General features: G+C 44.9%; 1 protein-coding gene across 2 annotated transcripts; it reads right to left on the bottom strand.

Annotated features, from left to right (window-relative positions):
- Positions 1 to 3,992: 3,992 nt before the first annotated feature.
- On the bottom strand, positions 3,993 to 17,505 carry CASP3 (caspase 3). 2 transcript variants are annotated; one of them, XM_054566180.1, is made up of 7 exons: positions 17,451 to 17,505; positions 11,334 to 11,401; positions 8,980 to 9,104; positions 7,103 to 7,231; positions 6,442 to 6,617; positions 6,043 to 6,163; positions 3,993 to 4,944 (listed from the first exon to the last, which is right to left on the bottom strand). In XM_054566180.1, exons 2-7 carry the CDS (start codon positions 11,384 to 11,386, stop codon positions 4,715 to 4,717), a joined length of 834 nt encoding a protein of 277 aa, XP_054422155.1. In that variant the 5' UTR covers positions 11,387 to 11,401; positions 17,451 to 17,505; the 3' UTR covers positions 3,993 to 4,714. The 2 variants fall into 2 exon arrangements, with proteins under 2 accessions (XP_054422155.1, XP_054422154.1); XM_054566179.1 differs by lacking the exon at positions 17,451 to 17,505 and adding an exon at positions 12,683 to 12,730.
- Positions 17,506 to 17,615: the final 110 nt, after the last annotated feature.

Below are 17,615 nucleotides of genomic sequence, written 5' to 3'. Positions count from 1 at the left end.
AGCAGTCCCTACAGAGCCGAGCAATGCTGGCTTAGTGTGGCCTGGAACCTTTGTCGTCCGTGGTAGGTAGGGCATACCGAGACCCATTCGCAGACCTGCTTTAGAATCGGCCAGAATCAGTGCTGTTTGTTAAGCTCCTGAGACATCCAGGTTTCCTCTGCTTTCTTTTTTTGACAGATAAGTAGGTAGAGTTTAGGAGGCCAGACAAAAGCTTCCTAGGATAAAGTAAGGGTTCTGGAACTTTCTTTGACTCAGCTTATTCTTATTGACCTGAAAGGGAGTAGCCTCTTATCAGATGTTCCCTGTTTATACCACCCAAGTCACCCACACACTCCTCAAGGGCATGAAATGCATCTTTTATTTCTATAGTCTGAGTGTCTAGCACAATGGCTGGCAAAGAAATTGTAAGCACTCAATAAATATTTACGGAGTGAAAACTTTAAGTTGCCTGGGAATTTTCTGCGCACTTAGGGCTACACCTGCTGGCATGGCTGCCAGGCGGGGGCTCTCTCTCAAGGTGGCTTAGCGTATTAGTTAAGTGGGTAGAATCTACAAATAAACTCCTGGGTTCAGATCCTGGCCCTGCCACTTCTTGCACTGTGTCTGTGGTCAACTTACTTCATTTTCCCCCTCAGAAAATTGGGGACACCCCACAAGGTTGGTATGAGAATTACATGAGTTAATATTTAAAACCACACAGAATGGGGATCACAAATTGGAGGGCTCTGCGACTTGGCAAGCAAGTAGTTTCCCTAGTTCTACTGACATTTTCAACAGCAGCAAATTGATGGGTATCTAGAATAACCTACCATGGTTCGATAGTGCTTTAATTTGTCAGACAACTTTTCCATCATCATCTTTCCAAAAACTGTCATGTCATTCCTACTGGAAGGAAAATATCAGGGCCCCCATTTGAGAGAAAACTGGAGTTCTCACGGGGGAAGAGGTGGCTAGTTCGCCAGTTCCAGAGCTGATTCCATCCAAGCTCCAGGAAACCCGAAAGAGGAAGTGCCGGTGTGGGAGGTATGAAGGGGTGAGATGGGAACTGTGTGTTGAAGTGAGCTGCGACTCCGTTTCGCAAAAAATGGTTCTTAGTCATATTTATGAAAAGTGACATAAACCCAGCCATTTCCGGGTGGAGTCTGAACTGCCACTCCAGAGGAACTGCCTTGCACGTCCCGCTCCTTGAATGTTTTGACTGGGCCAGACCGTTGGACTGGGCTAAACCCAACATGATCTTACAAATAGTTGTTTGTAAGTCCAGTGGGAAAGCAGATACCCTGACCCAAGGACTGATGATTACGGACTCATTGTCTGAAGATGGAATCAGTAGCCCACCATGCAGAGCCAGGAGTAACTCTGTTTGTTAGTGCCAATAGGAATTCTTTCTTTTCACGTCATTATTCTTTTCCTTTTCTCATAAAAATCCCTTGCCTTCGCCTTGTAACCGGGACACTTTGGATTTCTGCCCACATCTGTGTCCCCAAATTCCAATTATTTGATCCCAAACGAACCCCTGTTGCCTCTCATTTTGGCTTTTTTAGTTTAACGTAGGCTGCCTGTAAGTTTCACATGCTGAAACATCAACTGCCCAGCAAACGCAACACCTGCAAGTGTGGTGCAGATGCCAACTCAGAATCTCCTGGAATTCACCCGATGCAACCTGAACTACACCCTCTCCAACTTAGGTCACTGGTTTCAGCGTAGTGATTTGATGGGCTGTTTAAGCCAGGGCTTGAACACAAGATAGGTGCACCGTAGTGTTTATCCTGTCTTTACAGTAGGGTTGCTGCCATTTTTTTTTAACATGAAAACAATGTTGTGATGAGTAACTGTGTATATAATTTTGTACATGTATATGCGTATGGGTAGTTTGTATTCCAAGGAGTGAGGCTGCTACTTAAGTAAGTTGATAGTGCCAGGTTCTCCTTCACAGGGAATTAGAGCATTCTGTATTCCCACCATGGGAAAATATATTCCCCCACAGATGTGCCAACAGAATGTTACCAAACTGTAGGATTTTTGTCAACCTGATAGATGACAAATGAAACCTTAGTTTAATTTGCAGTTCATGATAATGGAGATTAAGCTCTTTACCAGAGTGTAAGGGACACTTGGTATGTTTCTGTGATCTGTCTGTTCACATCCTGGTCCATTCTTCTATTGAGTTGTTGGTCTTTTTATTTTTAAAGATTTTATTTATTTTTTAGAGAGAAGGAAAGGGAGGAAGAAAGAGAGGGAGAGAAACATATATTATTTGCCTCATACACGCCTTGACTGGAGACCAAACCCAAAACCCAAGCATGTGCCCTGATGGGGAATCAAAAGAGCGACCTTTCATTTTGTGGAATGACGCCAATCAACTAAATCACGCCGGTCAGCACGGTCTTTTTCTTTTGAATATCTAGGACTCCTTATATAGCAGAGAAATTAGAATGGGGTCAATTTTACTCAACGCATTACAGAACTCTAGCTTTAAAAGAGTCTTAAAAATGTTATTCCTGCCACCCTCTGCTCCTTGGAAACTGAAATCTCCTATTCCTAATCAGGAGAATTTGATTTAGTTTTCTGACTTAAAAGTACTATCTATTCATTATAGAAATACAGGAAGAAATTTAAAACCTCCGTGTTCACACTCCCTATATTCTTTTCTAAGTATGTACCTATAAAAAAGGACCATCTTTCCCTGTCACAGCACCACCTCCCAGAGGTGGCCATCACCAAACGCCAATGGTTGGTTGCGTGTTCCCCACGTTCTCCCCCACAACTTAAGCCGTATCTAAAATTTACGGGGCACAAAATGTTTCATTTCAGCAATATCCTTTCCACTGTTGCTTCTCCACAGAGCAAAGAAACAAACAAAAATGGGGTCATGTTAGGGACTGTGATCTATGCAAACCTAGTATCCTTCCTGGGCTCAGGGTCTTTTTAAGAACAGGGCCTTCTGAGAGGGCCGGGGAAGAGCAGGTTCCTGCTTATCCTACGGGGTAACGCGCTGCCGTCTCAAACTATGTGATCCTAGGCTCCTTTGTAAACGCTTTGGCCCTTCCAAATTAAGCCATTGGTTCGAAAGTATTTTCACTTCCATTGGTCACACAACAGGAACAACAGAAAACACTTGAACGTGTTGGTAATTTTGTCAGAATTTGTATTTGGAAATAAAAATTCATAATAACGAATGTTTACAAAATCATCATGTTACATGCTTCATTTACTTAGAAAAAGTTACAGAGTAGAAAAAAAATAGCTGTCCTTTATAAATGCAAGTTTCTCTCTCCAAGGAAACGCGAGCCCACGTGCGGATGCTGTGACGGCTCTTCGCTCCCCCCCGAGTGAGGGAGGAGGCTTGGAGCCCGGCCCCCCGGGGCTGGGCTGCACTGCTGCCCCCCTCGCTGCCTTCAGTTTCCCCGGGCACCAAGGAGGGGCAGGAAGGCTGGATGGCTGCTAAAGTCCTGTGCGTTGTGGTCCTTTCATTTCAGAGAACAGTATATAATTGTAACAGTATCGTTGTCCTTGGATCGTAAACTTCAGCGGAAAATGACACGCTCAAACATTTCACTACGAAGGGTACTATGGAAATTATTGTCACTGTCACCATCTTTGGAAATTTTCCATTTCACAAGTCTCTGATTTGGTTCAGTTTCTTGGGGGGTACTGCCTTGTGGACACTCTCCACGCACAGCAGGACACAGGAAGAAACTGGAGGTCTTTCCCTGAAGCTATAGTCTGTGGTCCTGCGTCGATGACACAGGCTGTGCTGTATCTCTGCCAGGCCCAAACCACCTCCGACTTACAGAGTGCCCCACTGATTCGTTTACGATTTCTCCCCACTTTTGCTATTTATCCTAAAAGCTGTACTTTAGCATGTTCTGATGGAATTTCTCCAATTCACGATGCTATCGGTTTGATCAACAGTTCTAGGTGTTAAGTACCTAAGAGCTCTTCCGAGTGCAAGGGACGAACACAGGACACATGAGCGGGGGCGGGGGGGGGGGGCGGGCGCGGGGGCACTGCCTTGGAGCGCTTCATAGTTCTGACTGCGTGTCCCTCCCGTTAATGACGCAAGCAGCCTTAAAGCTGTCTGCTTAGGTTTCTCACACTTTCAAGTAGAACAGTTTTCTATATTAAACATGATTCTTTACGGTACAAACATGCTTAGGACAAACATGACAAAACCGTATGCTCAGATAAATAATCTCAAAACACAGCTAATGTTTATCCAAATACCAATTCCACAATCAAGGTCTTCACACCATGCACGTGGCTCCCTAAATTCTAGATACTTTGTCCTATCACCGTACATTATTCTAGCATCATTTCTGTAGTCTGGTGAAAACTAGGTTGCGTACTTTGTAAACGAGAGTATATCGATACCATTGAAATTCATTACTCAATGCTTAACTCTGGCCGTAATTACTCGAAACTTCACGAACATAGAATTACTAAAACTTGCCAATTATGAGGGCTGTTAAGTTACAATCAGTTCCTCTCACAATTGCGCCACTACCATTTATTTAGTCCTAATTCAATTCAATTTCGACCACCTGATTCTGAGTATGAGGTAACTTCATGGTAGTTCTATTGCTATGAAGGTGGCATGTTTCAAAGTACAAACTGTGGTACCAGATTAGATTTAAATGATGGGAAATACAGTATTAGTTACATCATTTCCCTCGTTTGGCATAGAAACAAAAAACACCCAACACACATTTCTTTAGTGATAAAAATACAGCTCTTTTGTGAGCAAAGACACAATGCACGGAATCTGTTTCTTTGCATGAAAATTAGCGTCGAAGGAAAAGGACTCAAACTCGATGGCCACCTTTCGGTTCACCCGCGTAAGGATGTGCATAAGCTCCAGCTTGTGAGCGTACCGCTTCAGCATCGCGCAGAGTGCCTGGATGAACCAGGACCCATCCTTGGAATTCCGCCAGGAATAGTAACCTGCAAGGCAAAGTGCAACCCAAACGCCATGAGTATCTGATGATAAACTACGACATTACCGCGACACTAAAACAAGCATAAGCTCCCATAGGTACTGGTAGCCATAAAAAGAAAAAATAAATGACAGCTTCAGTTTCAGGGAAATGACGCAGGAGAGGAAAAAACCCAAAACAGAAATGTGTGTTGTGCAGACACCGCTGCTTCCTGTGCACCGCTCCCTGTGCAAGGGAGAAAAAAAAGCTGGACAAGCTTCGCCAGCGAATGACTGAGAGGCCCACTTCCTGGGCTTCCCTCCCACAGGGGGAGGGCAGGCAAGCACGCGGACGAAGAGGCGAAAGGGCCGTTACGCGTAGCAGGGAGTTACCTCAGATTATGGGCTTATCCAAAAAATAAACTGTTTATGTGCGCCACACATTGGCGTGTCTTAAATTTGTCTACAGTCAGGCATCCTAATAAAGTAACACATTACAGAGTAGTCAAGTCCACAGTGGGAAAACGGTGTGTTTATTGTACTTTTTTCTGTCATTCCACTTCTACCCTCTCATGTGCTATTCATCAAAGAATTCCTGGAAAACATGCCTCTTCCCTATTCCAAGAAGTGGGTGAGCTCTACGTTGGCTTATATCACAATATAGAATCCTATCTGACATTAAGTCCATGAATGAAACTGTGTGAGTTGCTTTCTTACATATGCATCCTTTCTAGCCAAACTTGGCTAAAAACCACTTTTTGATACTACTCTGCAGTTAATGTACCCTAAAATACAGACAAGTTAGCTATTTTTTATGGATATCAAAATCTTTTTTTTTTTTTAAAGATCTCTTTTATTTTTGGAGAGAGGGGAAGGGAGGGAGACAGAGAGGGAGAAGAACATCAGTCAGTTGCCTCTCGCACACCACCAACCAAGGAAGCGAGCCCACAACCCAGGCATGTGCCCTGACCAAGAATCAAGCCAGAGACCTTTTGGTTTGTGGGATGATGCCCAACCCACTGAGCCACACCGGCCAGGGCCGGATGTCAGAATCTTGACAGTCTTTGGAACTGCCTCGACATTGCTTAAAATCTACATAGGACACCCAGGATTTGTAACGTTCGTACCAGGGGCCGTAGAATACGCGTACAGGAAGTCTGCCTCAACCGGTATTTTCTGACACGTGATGTCCTCGTCGACGCTGCTGTCCGTCTCGATGCCACAGTCCAGTTCCGTGCCCCGGCAGGCCTGCGGGTGAGGGAGGAGACGTTTACTTCTGGGAAGTGCGTACACCGCAACTAATTTCGAAGAAACGTGAGGGCTATGTCAAAGTTGATGTTAATTATGTAGAATCTTTTTGAGGTAAGTCCAAAATTAAAATTTACTCTCTATCTCCTCGTGGCAGTTAAATAATAAAGTAACAATAGTTCAGTAGCTCCAGGGATAAAATCCTTTGGATAATCCACAATTGAGTGAATCAATCCTCAACACATCCTTAATAACCAAGCTACTCGATTATGTATTACCTGAATAATGAAAAGCTTGGGTTTTCCGGTTAGACTTTTACAATGATCCCCTCTGAAAAAGCGTGTTAAGTCTTTCAGCTCAACAGATCCATTAGTTCCAAAAATGACTCCTTCATCCCCATGGCTTAGAAGCACACAAACAAAACTGCTCCTTTTGCTGTGGTCTTCTTCAGAAACTGTAAAAACATTTACCAATAAGGAAAACAACAACAAAAAACCCCGACAACTTCATTCACCAATCTCATAGATACTATATGGCAATAAGATGAATGATAAAATTTCTGTTATGGGAACATATTATTTTTATACATTTTCCCCAACTAAGAACTAAGAGATCATCTAAACCAAACTCGGGGCAAAGCCATATACCTCAAACTGTTTTAGAGGGCTGGAATGAGTAACTTTTATCTTACTCACATGAGATATCTATATATCTATATATCTCATGTATAGATATACAATCTGTATAGGGATTTTTTTCCTCTCCTGCATCATTTCCCTGAAACTGAATATCTACTACATGTAAATAGCAGAGCTATTTACAGTGTAGTTCTACAATTCTTATGTTTTATTATTATACGTATAATTATAGCTAGATCTTGGACAATAAAATTGTCCTTGGATAAAACTGGACAACGAAGATCATTTAATTTTTTCTCACCGCTGCGCATCAATTCCACCATTTCTTCTTTTGTAAGATCGTTTTTGTTCCTGACTTCGTATTTCAAGTTCATGAATGTTTCCCTGAGGTTTGCCGCATCTACGTCTGTACCAGACCGAGGCGTCATTCCTTAGAACAGGAAGAATTACTATTAATTGTAGTTTTTAAAAAAGATTAACTGCTCTGAAATGAACTATTCAGTGATTCACACAATCCACAATAAATTTCCTTTCAAATGCTAAGAAAATTCAATTATTCTTATCATAGCAATGGTCTTTTTCATTTCTTAGCACGGTAGACATTTTATAATTAAGCTACATCAGTTTGTCATAATGTAACCAATGCCAGTGTGGTACAGTCACAGTGATATCTTTCCTGGTTGCTTCGGGAGAAACAGAAACAACTTAAATGCCTAAAGAGCCGTTTGTTTAAATAAGTTACAATTCATTTATATAATGGAATACTATGTTGCCATTAAAATTTGCCAGGGGAAATGGTCATTTTTTTAAAAAAAGACTGGAGAATGACAGGATCCTCCTTTTGTATAAGAAAAAATAGTATGTATCTAACAAAACACACATCTCATACACTCAGAGGAACTATACTTCTCTGATTTTTAAGTTCCTCACAATTTTAAGAGACATGACTACTTTCACACTGTCTTTTCAGGAAGCACCCACCCACCACTACCACTGAACACTGTTCACCAGCCGTCTGCCCTGGGTCATCTCCCTGAACCCTCCCAGCCGCCGTGAGACAGTTGTCATGACTGGCTTCCTTTGCACAGATGTGGGACACGGAGCACACAGGAGTTCAGGAACTTTGTGGAAGGAACAAAGCTAATGGTAGACCTTTACCCAGGGGTCCTGGGCTTTCATCACTCCTTTATAGTACCTTCCCATAAACGTACAGTTGGATTGTATCAGGCACTCAGATTTGGAATACACCATAGAACTGAGTAAATTTAGTATCCATAAGTAGGGAAAAAAATATGTCTCGCTCTGGCTGGTGTGGCTCAGTGGACTGAGTGCCAGCCTGTGAACCAAAGGGTCACTGGTTCGATCCCCAGTCAGGGCACAGGCCTGGGTTGCAGGCCAGGTCCCCAGTGGCAAGGGGGTGCACGTAAGAGGTAACCACACACTGAAGTTTCTCTCCCTCTCTTTCTCCCTCCCTTCTCCTCCCTGTAAAAATAAGTAAATAAAATCTTTTTAAAAAGTCTCTATCTCCAAAATATTATTTCTGAGTAGTGTGATTATGAGTGATGTTAATTTTTTTTCTTTGGCTAATCTATAATTTCTGAAATTTCTATTATGGGTATATGTTATTTTTATACATTTCCCCCAAGGTTTTACTATTGGAAAGGTTAAGGACATGGAGATTGAATTGTGGTCCTAGTCTGCGGGCACTTAGTAGCAGGACAGAAAACCTGCCCTTCAGACCATGAAGCGGAAGAGAAGCTCACTCTACGGCCAAAGTCATGCTGTTGGCCTCAGCATGTTTTAGGGGCAGAGTGGAATGACAACTGCTTAAAGCACAGCTTCGACGATGTAAGATTCTACAGGAAGAGGAAACCCTAACCAGCAATACAAGGGAGGCCGACGAGGCAAGCAGGCTAAAAAGGCAAAGGCTGCCGAGGGGCAGGGCGGAGACGCCGCCATACAGGCCGGCGGCTGGCTGTTGGAAGAGGAGACATTGTGACAATGTGGAGAAGACTAAGAGTTCATTTGCGCTGAGGAACCCGCGGAGTCCTGCTCTGTCTCTTACTTCATGGCTACTCTGTGTCATAGTTTAACAACATCTATACTATTCTGTCACATTACACCAAATATAAATGGTACAAATACTTGAAGAGTTAAAAATTATGTTATGATACATACCAGTATTTTTATGAAAGTTCTTATTATTGATTATTATGCATACGCCCATTTCAGGATAATCCATTTTGTAACTACTGTCCAAGGATATTCCAGAGTCCAGTGACTTGCTGCCATGTAAGAGCTTTCTGTATGGAAATCAAACAATGGTTTACAAAGGTACAAACGACCGATGCTGCTGGGCTCGTTAACACCACTCGATGACAAATGACAGGTAAGAACAGTTAACATTTGCTGAGCCCATTTCACAGGTGAGGACACGACCGCCGTGAGGCCCAGCGCCGAGCTGAGGCCCAGTAACGCCGACAGCGGCAGGGCCGCGGCTGAGAGCGTGGGCTGCGCCGCGCAGGCTTTTAATCGCTGTCCTTCCTGTTTCCTCTCCTTCTTATTAAAACGCCATCAGATACGTTTTATACTTTAAAAAATCCCTTGTAACTTTGTGAAATATTTTATCTCTCAAGGTAAGAGTAAAGTCTTAAAAATTACCCTGAAATGACAGGAAACCAACAACAGGCAAACATGCATCAAAGCACAAGATTTAACACAATTCCTAAATTGTTCCTGAAAACCTATGAGCTGAACAAATTAATAACTTATTACTACACAGAATCACTACTGTAAGTCATTGAGAAACCTCTGTTATCTACACCAGAGGCAGTAAACTTTTCCTCCAAAAGGGCCAAATACTGAGTACTCGAGGCTTGCAGGGCCCAGTGCAAGCGGCAGCTACTCCGTTCTGCAGGTGAAAGTAGCCCAGGGCTATAAGTAAAGGAGTGTGTGTGGCTGTGTCCCAGGACAGCCTGACCAAAGTGGAGTGCGGCCTGACCCCTGACCTAGACCACGAATCAGGAAATAACAGGGCTGGTCACGGACACACATGGCTCTCTGCAGTCCGAGCAGCCCTGTACTGCACCTGACACCATTTCACCCCACACACGATTCTAAAACAGTTGTTGGAAAAAGATTAAAACAGTACATTGTAAACTAAAGAAGTCAATGTCAGGAACAGACTATTACACTTAACGAAAGGTGACGATACCCACGTGTTACAGATAAGAACATTAAAACTCTGAAAGCTGAGTGACGTGTGGAAGGCCACGAGGATAAAGGACCAGAGAGCTGCAATTCCCCACCCCCTCTGGCTGCCTCCTGGCGGGGCAGGTGCTCCTCCAGGGCAGCAGCAGAGCTCGACTGGGTGGGGCTGTGCCTGGGAAAGAGCAGAGACCCCCAAAGCCTAGCAACGCGAGACTTCGCCACAGGGTCACAACAAATCTCCATCTATTTTGGGTTCCCGTGCAGTTTGCTATTAAATTATGTTCTGTAGGATATGAAAAGGTAAGAAGATGTGTATATCACTGTAAGTGGGTTTAGAAAAATAAAACCCCTCTAAAATGAGATTGTATTTCAAAGTTTAATTTCTAGGAAAATTCCATTGCTAAGCAATCATAGTTAAATTCTTATTGGTAACCTGTTAATAGTATTGCTGTTGTTTAGTAGTAGAATTAGTCTATAATTCCCTGGATGGTCCAGAATAATACTGCTAGGTCTCAGAAATAAAGTTTTACAATTAAAAGTATCATAAGAGATCCCAAAGGGATAATAACAGGCAAAATTGCAGAGTGTTATCTTTTTCCTTTCTCTGTCTGCTGGTTATTGGAAGCATTCATGCACAGGCTGTGCCAAACAGAAAGAAAGAGAAAATAAATGGTATAACCAGGCAATTCTTCCCCAGGTTGAGAACTGCCATTTCATTTTAGTCTTAAAACTCATAAACAGCAGGCCAGAAAAGACTCCCCCAAACACAACAGCTCCCACCCTGCAGGGCAACTTGGATGGCACAGCAGCTAGCTGCCCCTCCTGTGAGGTCCTGCTGCTTCCGGGGCGGGGCTTCCGAGTTTGGGGAGTTTGGGCCAGGCACTGGATGTGTGGCCTTTCCCTCGATCTTACCCACCGTTCCGTGGAATCTTTATTTTAAAGGTGAGATTTGTTGCCCTGGCTGGTGTGGCTCAGTGGACTGAGTGCCAGCCTGCGAACCAAAGCGTCACCGGTTCGGCTCCCCATCAGGGCACCTGCCTGGGTTCCTAGGCTGAGGGCCAGGCCCCCAGTAGGGGGCGTGTGAGAGGCAGCCACACACTGACCTTTCTCTCCCTGTCTTCCTCCCTTCCCCTCTCTAAAAATAAATAAATAAAATCTGAAAAAAAAAGGTGAGATTCAGAGGAAATAGGTTAACATGTTGTAAAGCCACATAGCTGTTCAGGTAGAAAGCACTGTTCCTCCTGCTTCCCCACTCCTCCCAGTCTGCTGCATCACAGCCGTCTTTTCTAACGATACAAGGAATCCATTTATTAAATACTCACGTTTCTGAATTTTTAATGGACTTTGAATCCACTGAGTTTTCGGTGTTCTCCATGGGTACTTTTATATACTAGAGTATAAAGAAAATAGAAGTTAGTCAAAATCAGTCACTATAAGATCACTGCACTATATTGATTATTTCTCCAAACTGATACATAACGTGGCCCTTGTCACACAAGGCTGCCCTCCGCCCTCTGCTGCATCTGTGTGGTTAAAGGCTCCTGTGCGTCAAACCCGAGAACAAGCCTTTGTAAAGGTGTGTGTAGTGTAGCCTGTCTCCCTCTCAATCTCTTTCTTTTTTAACTAAGAATAATTACAGATTGATAATAAGATGGTAGGGGCTATGCAGAAAATAAAACAGGGTACAGTAAAAGAGAGACCGGAGTGTGAGCTGCTTTAGCTACGGTGGTTGGGGAAGTGATCTCTGAGGTGATATTTATATTGACATCTAAATGGCAGGAAGGCAACCAATAGGGGCTGTCCTTGCTGGGGGAAGGACAAGCCAGTACAAAGTCCCAAAAGAGTCTGGTGTATTCGTGATGCAGAAAGACCAGCTTAGCTGGTGCATGGTAAAGGGAGGGAAGGCATGGAGGGAAGTGGAGTGGGAAAGGCAAGGTCACACAGGTTTTTCCTTGGGAGCCAGGAAAAACGTCGATTCTCCGGGAACTGCCAGGGAAACCCTGGGGGTGTTTGAAGCGGAGAGGCAGCAGGCTGCGAAAGGGCCGCCCTGACTGCTGGGTGGAGGAGAATCAACTGTAAAAGGCTGGAGTAGAAGCACGCAGGCCCATGGAAGGCCTTCTGGAATAGTTCTGGCACGTGATGACGGCAGTCTGAACGAGGGCCGAACAGCAGGTACCGGTGGTTAAGAGGCTGGAACCCAGGGAGAGATCAGGGCTGGAGAAGTTCTGGAGCGCTCCGGTACTCAGAGGGCTGCCAGAGGCGGCAGGGCCAGCAAGGGGCTAAACAGAGGCTGGTGGGGCGGGGTCCCGTGGATGCGGTCCACAAAGCATGCAGAAGTGTCTCAAGGAGTGCTCCACTGCCTCACATCTTACTAAGAGGTCAATTCAGAGCAGGACAGAAGACCACTGGCTGAAGGTCATGGGTCTAGTGGGGACTGTCAGGGAAAACTGTCCACGACTTGGAAATGGGCAAAGGAAATTTCTAGATATAATTTCTGTGCGGTGCTGGGCATTGTCTACATGCTACAGGAATCTCAGGGATTATCTGATCTTACAAGGTATCCTGTCTTTACTGAGAGATGAGATAGTTTTGTTTCAGAAAGGTAGTTGGTGGAATTAAAAAAAAAAAAACCATGAATTTTTTCAGAATAGGATTTAAAACAGTGCCTTACTATTGGATAAAGATTTCTCAGGAACAAATGCTCCATGTGTTTTGTCCCTTCATTATTAATATCTGAATGATTTCCACTGCAACAGTATCAGTCGACCTTTGTATAGCACTAAAAAATTGTATAACATTTGCTCCGCGACTATCGCCATCTGCCTCTGCGGCGTGAAAGCACCAACTCCTCTCTCCTGGGAGCTGGCTTCCTGCAGAGCAGGCGGAGGACGCAGCATTATCTCACACCCATCAGCTAAGGCCTGGCCGCGTGGGTTGTTCTGGGGATAGTGATCTCATCTTAGAAGGATAAAAAATAAAAAATTACCCTCAAGGGAAAATTTCATGCTCTAGATGATGACAGAGTTTAGGTTCTTAGAACACTTTCATTTGACAAAACATAAATAGGAAGATATACAATAGGGGTTTTAAAATATATATCCTGGCAAAGCAGTGACCTAACACTATTTGTTTTTGACTGGACTGATGTAATTGTTCCCATCAATTCAGGATGCTGATGATAATAAATAAAATTTCTAAACACCTATTAGGTCCCAGAAAAGTTCTAAGTATACAGTTGAAGCGAGACTCAACCGGAACTTGGGTCTCAGAATCTCCTCTAGTACCTAGATCCCTTTAACAACAGTCAGAACTGCAACAATCAACACAATAATAAGTAAAGCAGCATAAATCATCTACAAGTTAAGGTGGAGGAGTAAAAATTAATTTCTAAAACTGAAATTTCAAAATGAAGTTATAAAGTATTAAAATTTTGATTTAAAAAAAGCCACAAACAACCCTGGTTTGAAAATGACTAGTTTGGAAGTGTGAGGATGGTAGAGATTTTACAATGAGACGTTCAACTGGCACAGCCAGTGTGAGCGCAACCCCTCCCCAGCTAGCCTCCCCCGCAGGGGCTGTTCCTGGCGCCTGGTCTCTGCCCGAGTCTCAAAGTGAGACATAAGAGCAAGCACTGCTCATTTTTTAATCATCACCACCAATATGACTCTTTAAAAATGTATATGATTTACCAAAAGGGGCATCCAAAGAAAAGGTCAAAAAATCACAATGCCATATGTGACTTGAGCGTTGGGTACAACGTGTTGTATAATAACAGTTCCTTTTACTACTGACTCATACAGGCCAGACTCAGGTAGAAGGTACCTTATGCGTGTATTATTTATTTACGTGTCCCTCGTTAGGCCTTCCAGCCATGCTGAGCTATGATCATCCCCACTTTACAGCCCAGCGGACTGAGGCTTAGCGCGGCTGAGCAACTTTTAAGTGGCAGGAAGGCTTGAAAGGCAGCCTCCCACTCTTGTACACAGCTTAGTAATACACAGAAAGCATAATACCATCAATAGTTTCAGAGACGGAGACAAAAATACATGACCCAGAAGCTCTAGTTAAGATGAGACAAGGCTGGGTGGCTCAGTTGGCTGGAGCATCTAAAAGTAAAATGAATTTCTTTGGGGACTTATAAGAAGCACCAAAACTGGATGTTGTCACTGGACCTGGTAAAGTTGATCTTTTAATATTTATTTTGTAATGAAGGTGAAAACACACTACAGGCAAATAAAATTAAGCACAAGGAAATTAAGTTCAGTTGTTCCACACAAACAAAAACCAATGAGAGACTAGAGTGCTGCCCACCATTCGAAGCCACAAGCCTGGCAGGTCTGCCTTCTGCTCACCTGAGGTCCTAACATAGTATCTTTGTGGGGACAGAAGGAGAAATGGGAAAGTCCTTGGAGACCTAAGTCTTCTGGATGATATACAGAAGATCTTGGGAAGGGAAGGATCTTGGGTACCTTTTCTAAAAATCAGAAAACCTGTAAGGCCTCCTCCCTCCCGCTGAGAACCACTGAAGCGGACTTGGGTTGCCAGCCACCTGACTATGTGAATTCTGGCTGCCGGAGAAGGTTTGAACCTGAGAAAAGTTAGTGTCAGCAGTATTGATTCATTTGTCCCATAATAATTTACTGAACACCAACTGTGTGCAGAGAACTGTAGTAAAGCCCGAATGTATCCAGCAGGAAAAGCGACGGTGGTCCCATCCCTCTGTGGGACTCCTGCCAACGCTCACTGGTCTTCGAGGACGTGGCAGAGACCGGGCGTGCTTGTGTTTGTGTCGGATCACGCTATCTTATCTGTGATCTTACTCTACCCCAACTCAAAAACTCTATTAGCAATTGGAAGGCAAGAACAAAACAGGCAGACAAAATAACATTACACAGAGATTTACAAAGCGTGGTCACAGACATCCCATTTTGTACTCAAACAACCTCACAAGGTGTATGTATGTTACTTACGCCTACTTTATGGACCAGCTAGTAAGTATAGCCCTTGGTACTCGGCCTCAGGCCACCTGACTACAGAGGACCTATTCCTCTCCGTTAACATTAGCATTCCTATCCGTTAAATGTTCGATACAAACAGTAGCAAACAGTGTATGAATTCCTGTATCTTTTTCCAGGCCAACAAACACCAGTGCTTTTCATCTTTGAGGCAGAGCTTTAAAAACTATCCAATACTACCCACCAGAACCGATTTAATGCCATTCATGAAAATAAAGACTGCTTTCTAGCATCAGAAGGGGGATGAAGCAGTAAGAGATTGTGTTAAATTCGGTTTGAAAGCAAAATGGCAAAGAAGTATTGTAAATGTCTATATCAGATAAGAAGTCAGTCTTCTAAAACCGCAGGAGGCAAGGCTTTTCTTCAGGATAGCAAAAGCAAATCTGATTTAATTAGGTACAGTGTTTCATCTCTTTTTTTTTTTTACCATGAATAAGTTTTATTGCCAAACTCCAATAAATTGTTCATTCATTCATTAAAACACAACGTAACTTTCAACAGTCTTCTTTTGGATATGAGCAAAGCAAAACCAAGGCTCAAACATCAGGGTGTGAGAGCAACGATTTACGCTTTACATTTCATTCTTAGAGACCGTGTACGTACAACACGTTCACACTAGCTGAGCACACTCTGATACAGGCTGGTCTAACCACTTTGCTTAGCACCTATTACTATCTTGCACACTCACATTGTTACAGCAACTCCGTATTTCACCCCTTACCATTCCATTGTAATCCACACCTTTTAATTAGAATTTGCTAAGTAATCCTACAACAAGTTTATTTTTTCTGGACAGGGCATACTTACTAAAAAGCATAATTTTGTTGTGTGGGCATTTGTTATGGGGAAAGACAATAAGGAAAAAGAGAATGAGATAAACAGACCCCCATGAAATTTGTTTACAGGCCAGTAGGAAAGACAGTATACAAGCAACTGCAAAGGATATTACTTTTCCCCCTTAGGAAATGACACACACAAAAGGCATATATAACAGGAAAGCTCAATGCTTACATGTTTAATGAGAACAGAAGCATAAGTAAAAGTTCCTCAAGCAAATGTGATGTGACGGAGGGAGAGAGGCAGTGCAAGAGCGTTTCAGGCGCAGGATGGGTATGAAGATCCGAATGGCTATGCAGAAAGTGAAAAGGTGCTATAACAAAAGGTAAGGCAGGGGAGGAGACCGCGGAGCCAACCTGTGCTTGGCTTTGTCAACCATGTTCAGGACCTGGGTTTATCCCACAGGCAAAGAAGCAGCTTTCTAGATTTTTATTTTGGGAAGACCTCTCAGCGTGCCTCCCCAGGATGCACTGGTGAGGGGCAGAAGGTATACGGTTCTGGAAGTGTGGAGACCAAGGACGAGCTGCTGTAGCCAGGTGAGAGCCTACGGTCGCTTGAGCCAGTGATGCAGAGAACTGGACAGATCTAGTGGACATTTAGGTCAAGGAGGTTTGGTGGCTAACTGGGGAAGGAGCTGGGAGTGACAGTTAAGACTGTTTTTGTCTGTTGGCTTGGGTGTCACAAGGAAAGCAGCAGCTGCCCGAGGAGCAAGACACATTAAAAAGAAAGAGTGACCAGGGCGAGAAACGCACCCTTATTCAACATGGCCTGGAAGAGGGGGGCGGGGGTGCATTTCAAAGCAGCTCGCAGGTGACTTTGGCTTTGGATACATAGTCACAGGGCTGAGCTGGAAGGATTCACGAGGTCTGAAAAGGAAATGGAGTTTCAAGTTTTCAAATTACTTCTCTGGAAAACTGAGTCACACAGTCAAAGCGAGAAAATCTAAGCCCGAGACAGGGTGGTTAGCAAAGACCAAACCCTCTTCCAATAATGCGAGGATCAGCCCCGAGGGCCAGCGCCCCAAACACAGCACCACATCTGCCTCCTGCTCTACGGCCGTTGTTTCTCGCCTTAGTTCTTCCACTCCACCCTTCTCGATCCAAACCTCAGCCTGTGGTCCTGGCCACTCTTAACTTTCCAAGCATCCGCTGCCTGTCGCTCCCGGGCCCGGCCTCCTCGCCTTTCCGCACCGGGCTCCGCGACCCGGGTGCAGCCTCCTGCTAACCGGGCCTCGGCGCCCCCGCCCGGCCTCCCGCCCACCTCCCTGCCCCTCACCACCGGCCTGGACTCTCCTAGCTCGACCTCTCGATCATCGGCCCGGCCTCCACATCCCCGGCCCGGCCTCCCGCCCGCCTGCCCCACTCCCCGGCCGGGACTCGCTCTCCGGGCTTCAGTGCACGTCCCCGCACCCCTCGGCGTTGCAAAAACAAAGGATCCGCTGCCTGGACCGTGCCCGTCTCCTCCGTCACCTCGGAGCAGCTGCAGGCGCGGGCAGGTCCCAGCGGTGGGCGCTGGGCTTGGAAGGATGGAGGGAGCGGGTCCAGAGCTGACGGCCCCGCGGCGAGAAGGGGCGAGAGCAGCACTCACCGCACAGCAGCCACACAGGAGCCAACCACTCGCCCCTCTCCGCGCCTCCAGGGTGTCTGCACCCGGGCTGAAGGAGGCTGGCTGAGCCGCGCTGGCCCCGCCCCCTCAGCGCCGCGCGCTTCACCCGGAGCCGACACGTCACCGGGGGGCCGAGCGCGCCCCGCC

This window comes from Pteronotus mesoamericanus, unplaced genomic scaffold (genome assembly GCF_021234165.1).
Source record: "Pteronotus mesoamericanus isolate MK-2021 breed Mesoamerican mustached bat unplaced genomic scaffold, CSHL_Meso_final contig_169, whole genome shotgun sequence".
Taxonomy (NCBI): domain Eukaryota; kingdom Metazoa; phylum Chordata; class Mammalia; order Chiroptera; family Mormoopidae; genus Pteronotus; species Pteronotus mesoamericanus.
Note: the sequence above shows the minus strand (reverse complement) of the source record. Positions and strands in the feature narration are given on the sequence as shown.